A 17,934-nucleotide genomic window follows, 5' to 3' on the forward strand; every position below is an offset into this window, starting at 1 on the left:
TAAAGATGGAAACCATGGCTACATTTAATAAATGTATCCCACTTTTCAAAAGGGATCCTTTTGGGTTGGCCGGATGTGATTGATGGAGCTGGCGCATATTTAACCCTCTAATTTGGAGTCTAGTAACTGTGTTGTGGTTATCAGTGAAACATTTGGCTTTGCTGTTATGTACAGACCTCAGATGGGAGCAGACTGTTGTCAGGAAAAATAAAACCCACTTGCCCGTTCATATCAGTCAGGAAGTGTTTTGACGTAGCCTTGCCCAAGCTGTTTATCTTGGCATGAGATTGCAGCACAGATGTATGAGATTTAACAGCAAATTACACATTAACTAGAATAAAAGGTCTCAACCTGCATGCGGCTGTGCAAACACAAAGTAATCTAGTGTTGTGTTTTTTTTTTGTCTGACTGTCTAAAAAGCCCCTAAAACTCCAGCTTTCTTTGAGACTATGTTAAGATGATAAGATAAGTACTTTGTAGTTAACATTCCTGTTAAATCACTGGTTACTGGTTCTGTTAAAGCCTGCTTACATACAGTAGTTCCCTCAGATTTTTGGCTTTTTATTGATAAAGCTTCAGATTCAGAAGCTATTACACTGACAGGCTCAAAATGCTCATATTCCATATTTAATATTTCAACCTGCTCAGTTGGAACTTAATGTTTCTGTTAACGAAGGAGTTCTAAAGCCCGATGAAGTACATTGTAAATACATACTGTCACCTGAACAAAGGCTACTCTCATGTCCTGGCAACTCTTCTCCTTGGTCACGATGCTTCAGCAGAAACAGCTTTTTCCTTTTTTACATTGGAATAACTGATTCCGCAAGAATGTCTGCAAAGTCTTTGATGGAATCACGTCTCGCTTTTGCCCATGTGTTTACACGTGGGAGACTTGGCTGAATTGATAATGGAAGTATTCTTACAAGTCAATCGTATGGTCACACACAGACAAAACACAGCAGAGACTCTGATAGTTTTTATGTGTATTTAACTCGTGACAAACTCTTTGATTCAACAGTTTGACAGTGAAGCAAACTCAAGATTTGAATTCCACAGTTTTCTGTTTTACAGTTGATTTCATATTCATTGTCATAATGTCTTGATTCAGTCCTCGTTTTTAGCATTGCAGAAATCACATGTCCATAGAGTTCTGTGATATACAGACCATGATATAATCCTTAAAGACAGGCTGAGTAGTTTGTCTCCTTAAAAAAAAAAGAGTCTCTCGTGAATCACTTGAGGTGGTGATTGGCTTTTACCTGAGATGTGAGGTAGGAAGTTGCCAAACACCCTTGGTTAGCTTGTAGTAGCGTGCGATATCTTACTGTGGAGGTAAACGCAGGAAGTGCACGCACTACGTCCTGCAGCGAGTGTGCTCATCTGGGGACAAGGAGCCAATTAAAATGTTGTACAAGCTGCAATGAACATTTCTGCTGACTCCACCTTTAAAGGTCACATTTATGTCTTTCTCTTTTTGTCACTCGTCTGGAGTTTCTCTTCGTACATCAGGGTCTGAGTGCAGTGATATTTGAGGAGTATTCAAATATTTATTATTCATTGTTGTGTATCGTGCTGTGTGTACAACAGGACTGGGCAATTAGTTCAAAATTAATCAAAATTTACATTTGGAACAATTAATCGATTTCAATCTTGCCCGTGTCAATTATTTTCAGGGCAGAATCATGTGACGACAATGTCATTCATTTGGACACATCTCGTCTTTAGAGAAGACGACACCCAACAAAAAGAAGTCAAACGTAAACACTGCGGAAAAACAGTTAGCAAGAAATCCAACTTCAAAACTAAATTGTGTCGTTTTCATTTCGAGCGATGCTTTGATTTCAGTTCAAAATATTAAATAACAACAAAACAGTTAGATATGAACTCTTTCATCAGAAACAATAGCTCAGCTTTAATATAGGAACATATTCAGAGGAAGGAGCAACAAATAAGAATGAAATAGTGGTTCTTTAATCGTATTCGAGGTTATTATGATGCCCGAGTGTACTGCATGAACTGACCAGGAGGTAAAGGAGTTTCCCCGCTGGGCATTAATGAAATTTATCTATCAATGTGGTGAAATTTTAAAGCATGATGGATCTTTGTGATCCTTTCCACACTTGACTTCTAACGCCTTTCATTTTACTAACGCATTGATTCATCGTCCTCTTAAATCAAATGTTCAACGTGCTGTGAAAAGAGTAGGACAGGGCAAGGAAATGGACGAGTCATTATCTTAGGCTGATGTTTGTCCTTATTGCCAGCATGGAGCCCGTTCTGAAAAGACGAGGACCTGACCTTAATAGAAGGACTCTAAAGGAAAAGTAGGGCCTAATTTGATGCTAAGCAGAATACATTTAAAGTAGTGCAGAAATGCTAAGTAGTCTCACTTTGTATTGTAGAGTTGCATTCAGAGACAGTAGTAGCAGTAGCTACAGTAGCTAGCAGTCCCTTTTGACCAGTAAAGTTTTTTTTTTATTATTGGATCAACACCGGGGTAGCCAGACCAATGTCTGTTTATTTTGTTCCTGATGGTTGGAAAGAGACCGTATTGATCTCTGTGTTGGACCTGAGACTCTCCCGTGTATGACTGACACATTGAATCTGGACTTCTTTAACAACAAGAGGACACACGACCATGGAAATGTAGATCCCTGTTTTATATGACAGAAGAATGGTCATTGAGATATAAAAGTTTGGCAAATAAAGTGTCACTCTGTGTGCATGAGTTAAAACCACCGGATGAGTGCAGTGGAAGAATGTACTAAACTAAATATGAGGGACGTTAACAATCAATCACATATTGATTAATTGGTCATTAAGAATGACCTCATCTCAACATCCTTTTATCAGTGCTCAAATCTTGTTGCAACGATGCTGGACCCTCGACACAAACATCTTCGTTTATCAACAAACGCAAAGCTGGTTGAGTTGGGAGAAGCGGCGCGGGGGGGCATCCCAAACCCTGCTTCCTACGTAGGGCACGGTGCGGACAGGTCAGAACGGCCCGAAGAGCGGAACTCAGTGGAGCTGCAGAGATGCGAGGTCCTCGCGTGCGTCTGCAAATAATAACAGGTTGGAAATAGGACACTCAGTCGACCCAGGTATCATGTATGTGTGGGAAACACTGCATTTATTTAACAAGCCTGACGCTGCAGCGAGCTCAGAAAGTGTAATTTGGTATTCAGTTTTATGTTTGATTTGATGTATCATCATAGGCCAAAACGTTTCATGTTTTACACTTGCAATGTTGTCGGAGCTTGTGTTGCTTTAGGTAAAAAAGACATTATAATGTGGATCCATCTATCCATCTATCCATTTATCTATCTTTTAAATATGTAGAGGGCAGACTTATCAATGTTTCATTATGCAATTCTGTTAGAAATGATGTTGCTGGACAAATACATTGTTGATTTGAAGAAGAACAATGCACATTTGATGTTGTTTGTTTAAGCTAAAGGTTCATGTTTTTAAACCATAATTTATCGAGTAATTTTACCAGTAGTCGAGTAACACAGTTGATTATAATTGGCAACCTTACTATATGGTGGCAAGGTGTAAATACATGGGGCACATTTGTAGAGCATTTGACCCCCTGAGGTTTGCCTGGAACACTGAGTCATCTCTGGAGAGTTGTTCACAGAGGCTTCATTCACCAGTGACGGGTGACGAGAATATGCTTCTTCAATCTAAACCGGTATATGATTGGATCACAGTGGCGGTTCAGTCAGTCCTCATCAGATTACATTAATGTAGGTCTTGGGCCGGCTTGTGACTCGACTATCAAGTGACTTCTTTAACAAAAGGCAGAACCTGTATTCTTTGCAAGTTGACCCAGTTACCTCTCATTCAGGGTTTCACAAATCAGGAGCTGCTTCAGCAGTGTCCTCTCATTGGTCAGCCAACATTTTTTTTGTGGCGTTGTCTTTTTTTTTTCCACTGATAAGAGAAGCTTTGGGTATTGTCATGAATGGTGTGTGAGACTGGGTCATCCTGCTTTGAGGTATCGACAAAATGCTAGAGGCTGTCATGAGTGAAGGTTCGCTTGATGTGTTGATGGAAGCCAACACATCATAAGTAAATAAAACATGAACAAATAAGGTAGGAGTAAGATGAACTTGCGAGTGATAGGATACATTTTAATGGGATGAAAATGTGTATTTCAATGTTTTGTTGATGTTAGACCTTGTTGTACATCTTCAGAATATTCTGAATGCTCTTGCTTTCTATAAACTGACGCTGAAAATAAACATCCTCCACATCTATGAATAAAGGTGGGTGCTGAATGTGCTTCTGTGTGATTGCTTTGACTGTGGCTCCTGCTCTATTCCCTTTTTCAACCTAAGGCCTTCTTTTTTTTTTTTTTTTTTTCCTCCTCCAGTTTGTTCATTCACAAAGTCCTATAACTCCAGTAAAGGCCAAATTATATTTCCTGAAGTGAATACTGAAGCTCTGCACCACAGTTTAGCTGACAAAGCAGTTTTTATATTATAGTCGCAGCAATTTTTTTTTATTCAGCTTTTACAATATGCTGTCAGTGTTTTGTCCAACCGCCAGCTCAGGAGCTAATGGGAGGAGAAAGAGGACGTATCTGTTGCCAAGCTGAGATTTTATTGCAGCACGCATGACAAATCAAACATGCATAGTTGAAATGTATGCATTTTCATATATGATGATGCATATTTCAGTCAGCTTTGGCGGCTGGTCATTTCTTTAATGGTGAATTACAATCTGAGGGGAAGTCTGTAATGGGCTGCTCCCCTCGGCCTCCCACTGGGCTGCTCTTTATTTCAGCATCATTAATTGAAGTCATCTATCCGACACCTTGTCATTCACCGTACCCTGCTTAATGACCCTCCTTCTGTCCAGTTGGGGTAGTCAGCCTCCGGTTCTCTGCTTCCAGACATCTTCCTCCCGGCCCCTCACACCTCCTCCGTCTCCTGCAGACGGACCACAGATCCCTGGAGAGACTGCACTTTGCTCTGCCCTTCCCCTCCTCTGCCTTAATCAGACACAGCCTCATTATCTGCTCCCTTTTCTGAGTCTACTACGTCTTTGTCCAAGCATCCTCCACAGCTTATTAGTTCCTTTTCTGCCACAGAGGTGTGCAGCTCTATAAAAAGGCCTTGTCATAACGTAATAAGGCCCTCAGACTGCTGCAGAGACTTGAAATAGAGCAGAGAAAAAAACATTTGCATAGCCTTTAAATATAATTCATGGTTTAGTTTGAAAAGTAGACTAGGCTGATTTTAGTCTTTTTTCATTTTTTTATAGCTTGACTTTTCTTCTTTGAAAATTGAAAATTCTTTGAAAATGATTGAGTGGCACTGTAGAGCTGACCATACTATATAGATATTGGTTGATTGATACATTGACTGTGTTGGATTTGTGTTTTTATTTAAAAACTGCTAATTTGGCATCTTGGAATAAAGTGACACTATTATGTTACTTTAAACTTCATGTAATCCTGAAAGATTTTCTCATAGCTCCGCTTTAAGTAAAATCCTGCTCCGCTCTCACACAGGTGCAGAGTGGAGAGTAAGGTTGTTCAAAAAAAAAAAAAAAAAGAATCAGAATACTGTAGCTGGGGTCTCCTGCATCTTCCTCGTTGCTATTTTGGATGAAGTGTCTTTCAAAGTGGGACTTTTAGACTTTTATTTAGACAGAGAAAATGTTACTCCTGTGCCTCTCCTATTCAGATCCTCCTTGCCAGGCTGGAGATTCAGCTCATCAGCTTAAGTGAGGGACCCACTACAAGATAATCGGTCCCATTTTAGGCCTGATTCCCCCTCGTCTGACCAAAGTCAGTAAAGGCTTTTACTTTACTTTAATCATTCCAGTATGAGTACAAGATGAATCATTAGAAGACTAAAAATGCCTGATTGATAGCTGCGTCCTATCATCTTTGTTCACATTCTTCTTCTGTGGTTTCTGACTTGTTTGAAGTCTGAGGCGTTTGGATTCACATGTTTCAGTGTCAGCTTCACTCCCTCCTCTGACGCTGTGAGGACCTTAAACAGTGTTACTCTGCTGCTATGCAAACTCGCTTCTCTATACATGTTATATATGTAAAGGTTCAAAGTGTTTTTTGTTTTTTTACATTTTAGCCTCGGGTGCTTCTCCACCACCAGAGAAAAAAAAAAAATATTTTAAAGAACATATTTATTCACGCATTTATTTAAATGTATTGCTTTCTTATTAAAAGCATGTGATGCAGATGTTTTAAAGTCGATGGCTGATTGTGTTTTTTAATAATGGTGATGTCACTATCGGTCACACTGATTGATGTTGTGATCTGTGGCACAATCGAGCCGTGTCTGTACGATGACACGTTTTCATTCTAACAAAGGGGCAGTTGTACAGAATGATGCAATACATACGAGGTATTAACACACTACAGGTCTTCCTGTTAGATTTCAGGCCTGTAACACAGTGAGGCCAGATGTTTAGTTTCATGTGTTAATGAGTATGAGGGAAGCAGAGACATGGTTCTGCAGAGTTCACACACAAACCCACAGTCTGTGCAGCGAGAGGGATATACTCACTTTCCTTTCTGATCAACATCATGTCTTTTGATCAATTTTTGCGTTCCTGTCAGCTCCCCGTGGACTCCTCTTGGTCTCATTTACAGACTATCTTTATCCCTTTTTTGACCCTCTTCCTGATAAAAGTTGTAGTTTTTCAGAGACTTACTGTGTGTGCGACATGAAGTCAAGTGTCAGTTAAAACACCTTTCCCAGTTAACAAATCTATACACGCCTGTGTCTTCTCTCGCGTCACTGCTGAGCAAGGACTTTAAACAGCTGTGACAACATCCATACGTAGAGGCAGGGAGGGGCATGCTGGGTAGAACAGGGTGTAGTCACAGCGTACCCTAGTCGTGGCCCAGCCTAGCCCCCACACAACAGAAAAGCTTTTTCTATTTTAAGAAAGATCAAAGGGGAAGTCTGGCTGGAAGGCATTTTCTCCATGTGAGCTCCTCAAAATATAACCTGCATCCCCCGCAAGCCTCCGAATAGAAGAACTAAACCACACATCCTCCCACTGTGTCCCTGAATCAGCCCTCTGTGTCTATCTTCTCAAAACTCCCAACACACTAATTCACACTCAGTTCTTTGTTAGCTAATGATTTTTATTTTTGTTGAAATAAAATGCTAAAGATTTTAGTTTGTAGTCGTGGGTGTGTTTGAAAGGATACGTCTATATTAGTCGGTGCAGCAGTCGTTACAGCTTGATGAAGCGTCGACTCACAGTTCAGATATTTGTTTTGCTTAAGCATAAAGCATGACGACGGGTCGGTGTTTTTAAAAATAAGGAGTTTGACTGGTTTGACTTTACTGTCTTGGCCTCATTTCTGGTTCAGTGGTTTATGTTAGTAGTGCACACTGTGTATTTAAAACATTTTTGATCCCCCAGATAAAAACAACAGTGGTTTTGTCACATTTCTGCTGACGATGATATGTGCGTCTTAAAGATCCTACTTACCACCTATTTGTTATACTATTTAGTTTTTGTGTCGTAGTGCATTAAAAATGACAAAATGATAAGGATGAAAATGATGCTGATCTTTGAAAAATGTTGCATCCTCTGTGATAAACGGCTAATACACCAGGAGCACATTAAAGGACTAATGTCTGAACATCATGCTCGTCTATGCGCGGCTCCGCCCTCTCCTTTTTAACCATTTCAATAACAAGTGTTCTGTCTCCTGCGTGTGCGTTTAGTGTTCCTCACTGAGGTACTCACTGTACAATGTGGCAGCCTATTGGTGTAAATCTAGGTCAAATGGCCGTCCATTAGTCTTGTCGTCACTGTAGACTGGGGTTAACAGGGTTGGGGGTTCTGAAGGGAGCACAGATGGAAAGATGCAGAGAGCGTCTGGACTTAATCGCTGCCGTCATATTAGCAACAGCTGGCTTCATACTGGCTGTAACACTCTCACACATAAGCTTAGTACATACTGCAGTAAGCACATATAGAGACACACACAGATACAAGAAGGTTTCTTTTGAGGTACCATACAGATGTTGTTTTCATGCAACATGAATGTTATACATCTTTGTCCTCCATTTAACCTTTTTTTTAAATAATTATTATTAACATTTGTATCATTTGTTATTTTGGGCTTAGCCATCATACATAATGTTAAAAATGTTGGGTAGATGTTTACTGCGTTTCTTTGTTCTTCTGATTCTCATTCGTATTAGGTGTGAAGGTATGAATTTGTTCAGTATGTAAGAGAGAAAGATTCTGTGGCCTCAGCACTTTAAAGACCTCATACTAGCCAACAGTTTGGTGACTCAGTAACATGTAGAGAATTGCATTAGTAAGGGCAGAACTTGTTGAATTATTAATATGTTTAATATTATCCTATACAGCTCCTGGCAGTGCAGCAACAAATGACAGTATGTTGGCTTAGGATTTGTAACAGACCCTTTTCAAGCATTGTGTATTACAGATGACTTTAATCCATCTCCATTGTTGCAGACCGTAGGCACAAGGTGGGTGGGGTCCTCACTAAAATAAATGTCTCACAATAAATGGGTCAACGCAACACGGCTTGTTTTCTGTCTCTTCTGAAGAAACTGTCTCTACTTCTGTTCTTTGCTCGTTTATGCTGCGGAGCCGCTAACAAATCAATCACAGCTCAAATGTAAAATGGATTTGTCTGGTCTGAACTGACCTTCTTGTGTGTGTGTGTGTGTGTGTGTGTGTGTGTGTGTGTGTGTGTGTGTGTGTGTGTGTGTGTGTGTGTGTGTGTGTGTGTGTGTGTGTGTGTGTGTGTGTGTGTGTGTGTGTGTGTGTGTGTGTGTGTGTGTGTGTGTGTGTGTGTGTGTGTGTGTGTGTGTGTGTGTGTGTGTGTGTGTGTGTGTGTGTGTGTGTGTGTGTGTGTGTGTGTGTTTTGCAGGGACAGAGGGTGAAGGGCTAGCACGAGTGCTAAATCAGGGAACTTACCCTCATTTGACATTTTCAGTTGTAAATAGCAGAAGTGTTGACACATGGGGTGAAGCTGTGCGATTACTGGCCATTGTCTGACTAAACTTTCTGAACACAACGAGGAAAAACACATACCATGTCACTGCTGATATAAACTGGTCTTAATACACAGACTCTGGTCTGGTTACACAGCTTAGTCTTAGTGGGTTAATCTCTGTTGTTGATGATAATCAACCACAAAGTGTTTATACCCACATCTTTCTGACAGGTCCTCTATAAACAGTTGGGATGCAATGACTCGCTCAACTCACGATACGATTCACCATGCTAAGCTCACGTTCCCATTCTCTCACAAGTTATGTTGGAGCTTCTCAATTTGCTTTTGATGAATTGCTGCATCATGTTGGTCGTGCTGTGTTTGGAGTTCCCCGTCTTGTTGTATTATTCGTCTCGCCTGTTATCTTCTCAACTCTTTCATTTACTGTCTTGAGGAAGCCAAAATGCTTCCACTGCCATGACAACACCTCCTTATTACAACCAACCTCCTCTGCCCTACAGCTGCTGACGCTCACGATATTACTGCTATTAGTTTTTTCTTTTTTTTCTCCACAGTACCGATTCGAAAGTTGTCACTGCCTCTCGATTGATCTTTACATCCCTGATAGACAGTGACTTGATTGTAGTGAAAAAAAGCACCCATAACAATACACCCACAGTAGCTGCTGAAGGGTGCATCAAGACTGCTGACTGGAGCAGTATTTCCACTCGGATTGTTTTCCTTTTAAATAACTCGGCTGAAAAAAAAAAGGAAAAGGTGTGAATGACCGAGCTACTTCAAAAACCCTGCATCAATAAAGACACATGTACAGTACACACAAAACATACACACACAAACACAGCCCTTCGACACCCTCACAATGCATTGTCATTAGTTCCTGCTTGTTTCAGTTTTGTCTGGTATGTTTTTCACATCCTCACATTTATCTCTTGTACTGTACTGTTTTACATTACTCATAACAACCCTGCACCATACCATGTTATGTGTCCTTCTGTTCCACTGTGCAAAGAATGTGTGTGTGTGTGTGTGTGTGTGTGTGTGTGTGTGCACTCAGTGAAATGAGTGAACTGCCTCTCTGCTTCATTCAGTGCTTTGAACCTGAATTCAGAGAGCCCATATATGTAATGTAAACCTGTTGGTAAGTTATAACCTCTCTGCACACTGTAGGATATATCTGCAGTTAATGTGTGTGTCCCTGAAGGAGGTAGAGATTCATCCCAGCGACATCAACACGCAGCATGTATTTCACTTGACAAAGGTAAAACATGAAGCGAATGCTCCCTTGCAGTGAACTCCCTCTGTTTCCCTTCCAGTTGGTGTAATGATTGCTAAACACAAGCATGCCCCACGTGACAGCAAGACGAGTGCCTTCACCCCAACAAGGTAACTGTGGGTCAGATGTTCTGTTGATGTTGTACCTGCCCCTTGTCTCATAGTTGAAGGTTAATGTATAACGCAGGAGTGTGTGATATTAACCGGCCTTACTGTTATCTTCTCCACAAGAAGGTCCTATCACTGGTAAATATTAGCTTAACGCCCATGTAGCATGACTGTGGTGACCTGTATATATATTGAGTTGTGCATGTCTTGTTTGTTGTTATAGTAGGTCCGTTAAAGGGTAGAAAAAAATCATAGTTAGAAATGTGTGCTTTGTCTCACCTTGCTCTCATGGATAGATTTATCTGACATCTCTCATTTAGAAATTGAAAACTTAAAAAAAAAAAAAAATCAAATTCCAGTTTGACTCATTTGAGCTAGAATAAAAGTCCTTGTATTTCAGTTTCTCCTAGTCAGTTTTGAATTGACTCTAAATTGAACTGTCAGTATTTATGACCTGAGTGAAATACGAGAGGCTACTGAAGAAGAAGGGGAAAAAAAGTAACCTGCAAAAGCAGCTCTGGTGAAACGACCTGCTCAGTGGTTCTGACCATGTGAAGGCCTGTATCCACAGTAAGCAGGAGAAAGGCTGTTTATGCCTCTCTTTCACAAAGAGAGATCTTTTTCACAACAAAAACCTGGGATCTACGTAGCAGAAGAATGAGAAGTGAAAAGTTTTGTGAGCTTCAAAAAAAGAACAATCTGAGCATATTTCTACTTTAAATCACATCAATGATCAGCTCACATCTTGGAATCGGGGACAATGAGAGGGCTAGTTAGCAAGATTTAAACTACATATTGCAAAAACCTTGAAATGTTCAAACGGAGCGCTTCAATGGATTTGGAAATGTATCCAGCGAACATGGACACTTTAGAGTGTCAAACATCGGGCCAGTTTACATCATTTTTAACTTTCTGAAAAAGATCACCTCACAAAAAGCATTTCACATTGGTTTGGTCTTAAATGATTCATCACCTCATTACGAAATCAGGCCGCCAAGCGTGTGTTTGTGATGACTGCACAGTGAACACATCCTGCTTCACCGCATTCTGAGAGTGGCTGGTCAAGACGAGCCTCTTCTCCCTCTCTTGGTTAGATATAATGGCCGTGTGTCATTCTCCTTTCAGTCTTGCAGCAACAAGGCACACACACGCGTATCCACGCACTCATTTTCAACACCTACGTCATCCACTTAGAAACACTACTGGAATGGCCTTCCTCGACGCTCAACTGACAGGCCCACACGCAGCACACTAAGTATGTGTGGATTCCACACCCATGCGAAGTCTAGACTGCATAACGTGCTCATACACACGGCTCTCCTCCCAACCAATCCTGCCCTGCAGCTGTGAGAACCAGCTGTGGTTGGTTCATCCCGTCAGTCAGGATGTCTGCTCACATCTTGACCCGCCCCCACAGCCCTGGACTGTAAATGCTATTAATTTTTCTGTATGCATTTGTCCCAGCACACTTTAGCAGCTCATTGTGTTCGGTGTTACGTAACGCTGAAGCATCATGCCCTTTTCCAAGCAGCATGCACCTAAAGTCAGGGTTCAGTACTGTTCGACACATGCACACGTGCAATGCAGCAGTGGAACGTTATTTATAGAGCTGCTCCGCGAGGACGAATAAGGCTCCTTCTCGGGGAGAATGAATCTACCTTTTCACTCTGTGCACCTCAGCTTCTCAAAGCTGCGTGTTTGAAAGGACAAAGGAGCAGAGGGGCAGGAGGGAGACATGCACGGAAAGATCAGGAATGAAAATGGAGTAAGGAGGTTGAAGGGATGAGTCAGTGAGGCAGGGACAAAAACGGATGGAAGCAGGGAGTGGTGTGATGAGTATACGGATGTGAGTCTATTTGTTAGGTGCATATATGTATGTATATATATATATATATATATATATATGTGTGTGTATATATATATATATATAGGAGGGTACAGTTTGTTAAGTGCCAAGACTCCTCGAGCAATACATGTGCTGTTCATATTTAGGCATTGCCAACCCACTTCTGTCACTTTCCAGAATGATGTGTTGACACAGTGCACTTCCCTCATGCCCCAGTTGAATAATGTGGGAGAGTTCTAAGGATGAATCAGACTGTGAAAACACTATGAATGAATTTTATGTAACACTCTGTTCCTGGAGGTTGTAATGAAGGGCTCGTAGGCGAGACTGCTCCGTAGGCAGGGAGTCAGAGGGTCTACTGTACGTGCTCTGATGGGATGTGAATGGGATCACACTGCTCGGAGCGTAGCGCCGTGCGGCCGTCCAGACAGACCCAGGTGGTAACAGCTACGCTCCGTTTACCTCACTGTTATACAGTCGGTTCTAATTTGCTATGATCGGTCCAGCAGCTGTCTGAACAAGCACAACGATCCGTCTGGAAAAAGCAGTGACCTTAGGCCGTTCGTAATAACATGCTATTAATAGTTTGGTTCTTGTCAATACTTACAGAGCTCAGTAGAGGGGGAAAAAAACAGAGTAAGAGAGAGGAGAAACAGGCACAGTGAGACGAAGTGCTGCACTGTCTCCCTCTACAAAAATAAGAAAAACAACACTGGTTCACAGGAGATAAAAAGTCTCGACACAGTTACGTTCCTATACTTGAGATTTGCATATTGTGTGTGTCGTATTGTACAGTATGTGTCATGCTGGCTTCCGTCCTGTTCATGCAGGCATTGTGGGCTTAAAATATGACTAAACAATAGCACAATGACAACGTGAGGCTGCAGAGGCACAGCTTTATCCTTCACAAATCTGCAGTAGCTACATGTGTCCCTGGTCGTGTGCCGAGACGTGCATCTCATTAGTCGTTCGGATCTTTGTTAATATCATCGGAATGAAGCCGACGCAGCATTAACGCAGGCAGGCCGGGAGGATGGAGGAGTCGTGCTAATGGTGGTGTGGCTGATATGGACAGTGGGTCTCAGTGGGCAGAGTGACCGAGGGGTTGGAGTCACACATAAACTGACAATGTGCAGTCTGAAGAGCGTGACACTGCCATGCGCAGTTCTGTAATATGGGGACAGGCTCACAAGTCCAGGACAGTCGGTCTTTGTTGGTGTTTGAAGGGAAAAGATGGAGGTCCAGACAAACAGATAGATCTACACCGAGAGAGGGATTGAGAGTCAGTGACGGTTAGAAACGATAAAAAAAAAAAAAAAAGTATTTTTAAAACTGGATCAAATCTGTTTTTTTTGTTGTTTTTTTTAAATGCAGGAAGAAATCTTTTAATCTGTTTTTAATGAGAATCAATTGAGATTTTTTTTTTTTCTGTTTCTCTTTTCCCTCCCTTCTTTCCAAATCTCCCCTACTCTCCTTCCCTCCCTCTCCACTCCTCTCCCCCATGCAGAGGACGAGCAGGTTGTCACGATGAAGGAGGAAAATCTGTTCCAGCGGAGGTTTTCTCTCTGCCCCAATGCCACCTCCCCTCCCAAAATTGACCCCCGCTCCCTCACCCGCAACCTGTCTTATGGAGGAGACAATGACCTCTACAACCTCAGCCCAGGTAAAAGGCCGAGACGTCCAAACAGACAAATGAAATGTAGAAATGACAGAATGTTCTATTTTATTGATGCATGCTATTTGATTCCTGTCTCTGAAATGATGCCATACTGACGTACAAGCTGCTGCTTTTAGAGCTACCATGCTTTAATTGTTTGTCATCAGGTTTATCCACAGAGTACATTTGTATGTGACTTAAATGTTGTGGGTTCCCACCAGGCAGTGACACAGACAGGAACAGCCTCTCCATGCTGAGTAATGAACTTAGTCCTGCCCAATCACCAGGCAGCAAGGTAAGAACGTGGCTCCTGATAGGGCAGTAACTGTTCTCTGTAAACTCCTATTTAAATGAGCAGGCAATCTCGTATTATCATTTTTTTTTCTGGAAAATAAAAAGCTGTTGAAACCTGGTCCATGGTGGGAACTGTGCATCTGTGAAAAACGCCTTTTTCTTTTCTTTTCTTTTTTTTAAATTCAATAACCCAGATGAGCATTGTCCTGGTTCTGCTGATCTTCTCTCTGTTATACGAGTCCCAAAAATCTCCTCCGTGTCCGAGTGATGGGCGTGAGAAGTGGTCAGATCCTGTTTCCAACCGCAACTGGATAATCTCATCTTGTCATCTTGTGTTTCTGTGCTCTTGCTTTGCCTTATGCTGAAATATCGCATGTTAGAATGTGAAATCATTTTCAGACGCAGCCGCTTCTTTAGCCCTTTGTCCTTCACTACATCCTGAAAGCTCAGTCTTAAAAAACCCCCCATGTAGTCATTCATACAAGGTTGACATAAAGTACTAAGCTTTAAGAGAACAGATGAGACTAATCCTAATTCGTTTGAATTCATTCATATTTTTTTGTTTTGGCTTCACTTCATGCCAACTAGTGGCTATACTGTATAGTATGTATATGTACTATTAAAATGACTACATAATCAAGCACCAATTTGTCAAGACCATCAAACAGTTGGTCTCATTCACTGTCAAATCAAAGAAGCTGGTGGCTTTGTGGTCACAACAGCACATCTGCAGATCTGTCAGGTTGACCTGCTGATTGAAAGGACCACCCACCCGCTTCATTCATACTCGTGCTTGATTAGGCCTGCTTTAAAGGGAACACTGTGATTATGCAGTGTCCGAAATACAAACGCTTACAACTCGGATGCAACGGATCCAACAACATTATAATCTCTCTGTTCTGTATAAATTGTAACAGTGTTTGTCTTGAGTTAAATCTTCTCCACTTATAAATCGTTGAGTGTCTCCTGTCTCTCCCCCCTCCTCCAGTCTGAGTCCAGGATGTTTAATGGTGTGGAGAAGGACTGCCCCTCCCCAACAGAGAAGCTGGCTAGAAAGGAATCTCTAAAGGTACACACACCCCGTCCTCGCGTGACTAAATATTGAGCATTATTATACAGTCGGATGAAGTCCTTTTTCTCCATGGTGAGCTCTGTGAGTTTGTAAATGTGTTCCATTTTGTGTTTCTATGTCATCCACACTGAATCTTGTTAGCTGTGCCAACATGACTGTAAGCGTTTGTTTTACTCTGCTTCCACCTAGTGTTGGTAGTAATCTGACCTGTAAGTGATGACTCATTCAGGTGTTGTTGTTTCAGGTCCAAAAGCAAAATTACAGACAAGAGAAGAAACGTGCAGCGAAGGAACTGTTCACTGCACTGAAGGACCCCAGTGTCGTCATCATGTCCAACTGGCTGAAGGTGTGAACAGAAAGATTTACCACTACGATGAGATATTGATGTCTTATAAGATATTCTGACTGTGCTCATGTTACACAGAGTTGTTTGAATTTTCAATTTACATGTCAATCATGTAGTTTCTTCTGATGTGTTGCTTTAAAAAAAAAAAAAAAAAAAAAAAGTGAGGTGATGTTTTGATACTATTTGATCGCCTCCTTCCTTCTGTAGATCCGCGGCTCTTTAAAAAGTTGGACCAAGCTGTGGTGTGCTTTGAGGCCTGGAGTTCTTTTGATCTACAAGACCCCTAAAACAGACCACTGGGTGGGCACCATCCTTCTCAGCGCATGCAAGCTGATTGAAAGGCCGTCAAAGAAGGACGGCTTCTGCTTCAAGCTCTACCACCCGCTGGACAAATCCATCTGGGCTGTCAAGGTTAGACATGTTTGCAGGCTTACTGGCTCTTCAAAAAAAAAAAAAAAAGCTGTGCTAACAAAGCAGAAGCTCTCACTGAAGCACTCACTTTATACTCACAGATTAGATACCAAACATTTGGCTTCACTTTAGTACGTTATGACGTTTTTCACTTTTTCCTGTCATCACAAAGTAGATTGTTATTGGTTGAAATATTTGCTCATCTTCACGAGATTGGTCACATTTAAATATTCCTATTGTTGTCATTGTTTTTCGTCAGTTTTTGATAACCTGTATTCAAACCGGCTGGAGGGAGACGTTAACATTTAAAAGAAGCAAATGTGTCTTGTTTAAAATTGCATCTCTCCATTTGATTTATATAATTGATATCATCTGTTTGTTCTAAACTCTATTATATGTCTTAGGAGCAGTAAAGTTCGAATAGTTTGTCTTATTAGCTCTGGTGAACAACTGGTTAATTTAAGTCTGTCTCTTGATAAATGTCAACCCTGTTTCAGCCTCAAGTAAGACCAAGGTTTTTATTTTTACTGTCCGGTAAATTAATGTGACATCCTGGATTTGATATGATTCATCCACTAGAAGCCTATTCAGTGTTTAGTCATATTGATTTTGACACAAACTCATTTGACACTCCTTGTTTATAGCAACCATTAATACAAACACTGAAATGCCCCTGTAGTCATGGTTGTAAATTGTAACTTTATTGCCTTCTTTTAATGAATTTTCCTGTGTAGATCCACGATCTTCCTCTATTATGCTCACAGCCTTCGAGGGAGCCGTTTGTGTCTGTTGGTACAACCCGATTAAAGTGGCATGAAGTGTGACTCACTGTGTTATCCATATGCTCAGGGTCCCAAAGGAGAGAATGTTGGCTCCATCACGCAGCCTCTACCAAGCAACTACCTGATCTTCAGAGCAACATCTGAGTCTGACGGTGAGGATTATGTGTGCTTGTTTCACTTACATGCTTGTGCCTTTAGCGACTTATAAGATCGTTCCTTCCCTTCTTTAAAATTGGGTCTAAAATCTCTCCAGGTCGGTGCTGGATGGATGCCCTGGAGCTGGCTCTCAGCTGCTCCAGCCTGTACAAGCTGACGGCTAAAGCAGGGAGAGAGGCAGATATCAGCACGACTTCAGAGTCGTCCCATATACTCCACCTGCTGCAGTCGACTGCCCTCACTGAAGCTGAGCTGTTACAGTAAGTGTCTACTCGGAGCCTCTCAGATATTTCTACCTCATTTTTGTCAGCTCTTGCTCATTAATAATCAATGTCTTCCTGCCTATTCACCTTAAAAAGCTGTTGGCATTTACAGCAAACACTATATGCTGTATTGTTGACGCAGAAGTCATAACATCCCAGATGGTAACGACAATCTAAAAACATGTAATACTTCTATAACATCCTGTCTTTCCAGGCTAATCAGCTGGGTTCAATAGTCTTCTATGTGAGTGTCGTAACCACTCACCAACGACACTGCATTAGGCAGTGTGATGGGACGCTGCAGTTTTTACCGCGACGTCCTTTTTACTGTCGCTTGCGTATCATGGACAAGGAAGCAGGGGGCTCCACAAGGAACTGACCTTGGCTTACACACTCAACAGAGCGTTTTAGCTTGATTTACAAAGCGGAGTTTTCAGCGTTGATTGTTTTACTGTGACTTGTGCCGACAACAGAAGAAAAACATTTTCTTTTTTTTTTTTCAAAATGTTTGACATAAACCAACCAGCCTCAAATGTAGCATGACATGTAGCTGGCTCCAATTAGAAGAACAATGAGACTTTTTAAGATCTAACAGCCTCCTTTCACATGCAGTCCTAGCTAAGCATGAAGTAAATACTCTTAATATGAACAAAAAGAGCATTAGAGTCTGTTTCACATCAACACAAATACAGGGAAAAACAGAATGATCCTGTTACTGAAGTAATCCATATC

At 41.4% G+C, this 17,934-nt stretch overlaps 1 protein-coding gene across 3 annotated transcripts in view; it reads left to right on the top strand.

Moving 5' to 3' along the window:
- osbpl5 (oxysterol binding protein-like 5) overlaps nucleotides 1–17,934 on the top strand; it is a 42,209-nt gene that overhangs the window by 11,807 nt on the left and 12,468 nt on the right. For all 3 annotated transcript variants that reach the window (XM_079345562.1, XM_079345563.1, XM_079345564.1), the window contains exons 3-10: nucleotides 10,309–10,378; nucleotides 13,729–13,884; nucleotides 14,100–14,173; nucleotides 15,161–15,241; nucleotides 15,489–15,590; nucleotides 15,798–16,001; nucleotides 16,851–16,935; nucleotides 17,037–17,199. In XM_079345562.1, the coding sequence (XP_079201688.1) occupies nucleotides 10,336–10,378; nucleotides 13,729–13,884; nucleotides 14,100–14,173; nucleotides 15,161–15,241; nucleotides 15,489–15,590; nucleotides 15,798–16,001; nucleotides 16,851–16,935; nucleotides 17,037–17,199 (908 nt within the window). In that variant the 5' untranslated portion in view covers nucleotides 10,309–10,335. The remainder of the gene's footprint in view (nucleotides 1–10,308; nucleotides 10,379–13,728; nucleotides 13,885–14,099; nucleotides 14,174–15,160; nucleotides 15,242–15,488; nucleotides 15,591–15,797; nucleotides 16,002–16,850; nucleotides 16,936–17,036; nucleotides 17,200–17,934) is intronic.

Source organism: Symphodus melops (genome assembly GCF_947650265.1).
Source record: "Symphodus melops genome assembly, chromosome: 6".
Lineage (NCBI taxonomy): Eukaryota > Metazoa > Chordata > Actinopteri > Labriformes > Labridae > Symphodus > Symphodus melops.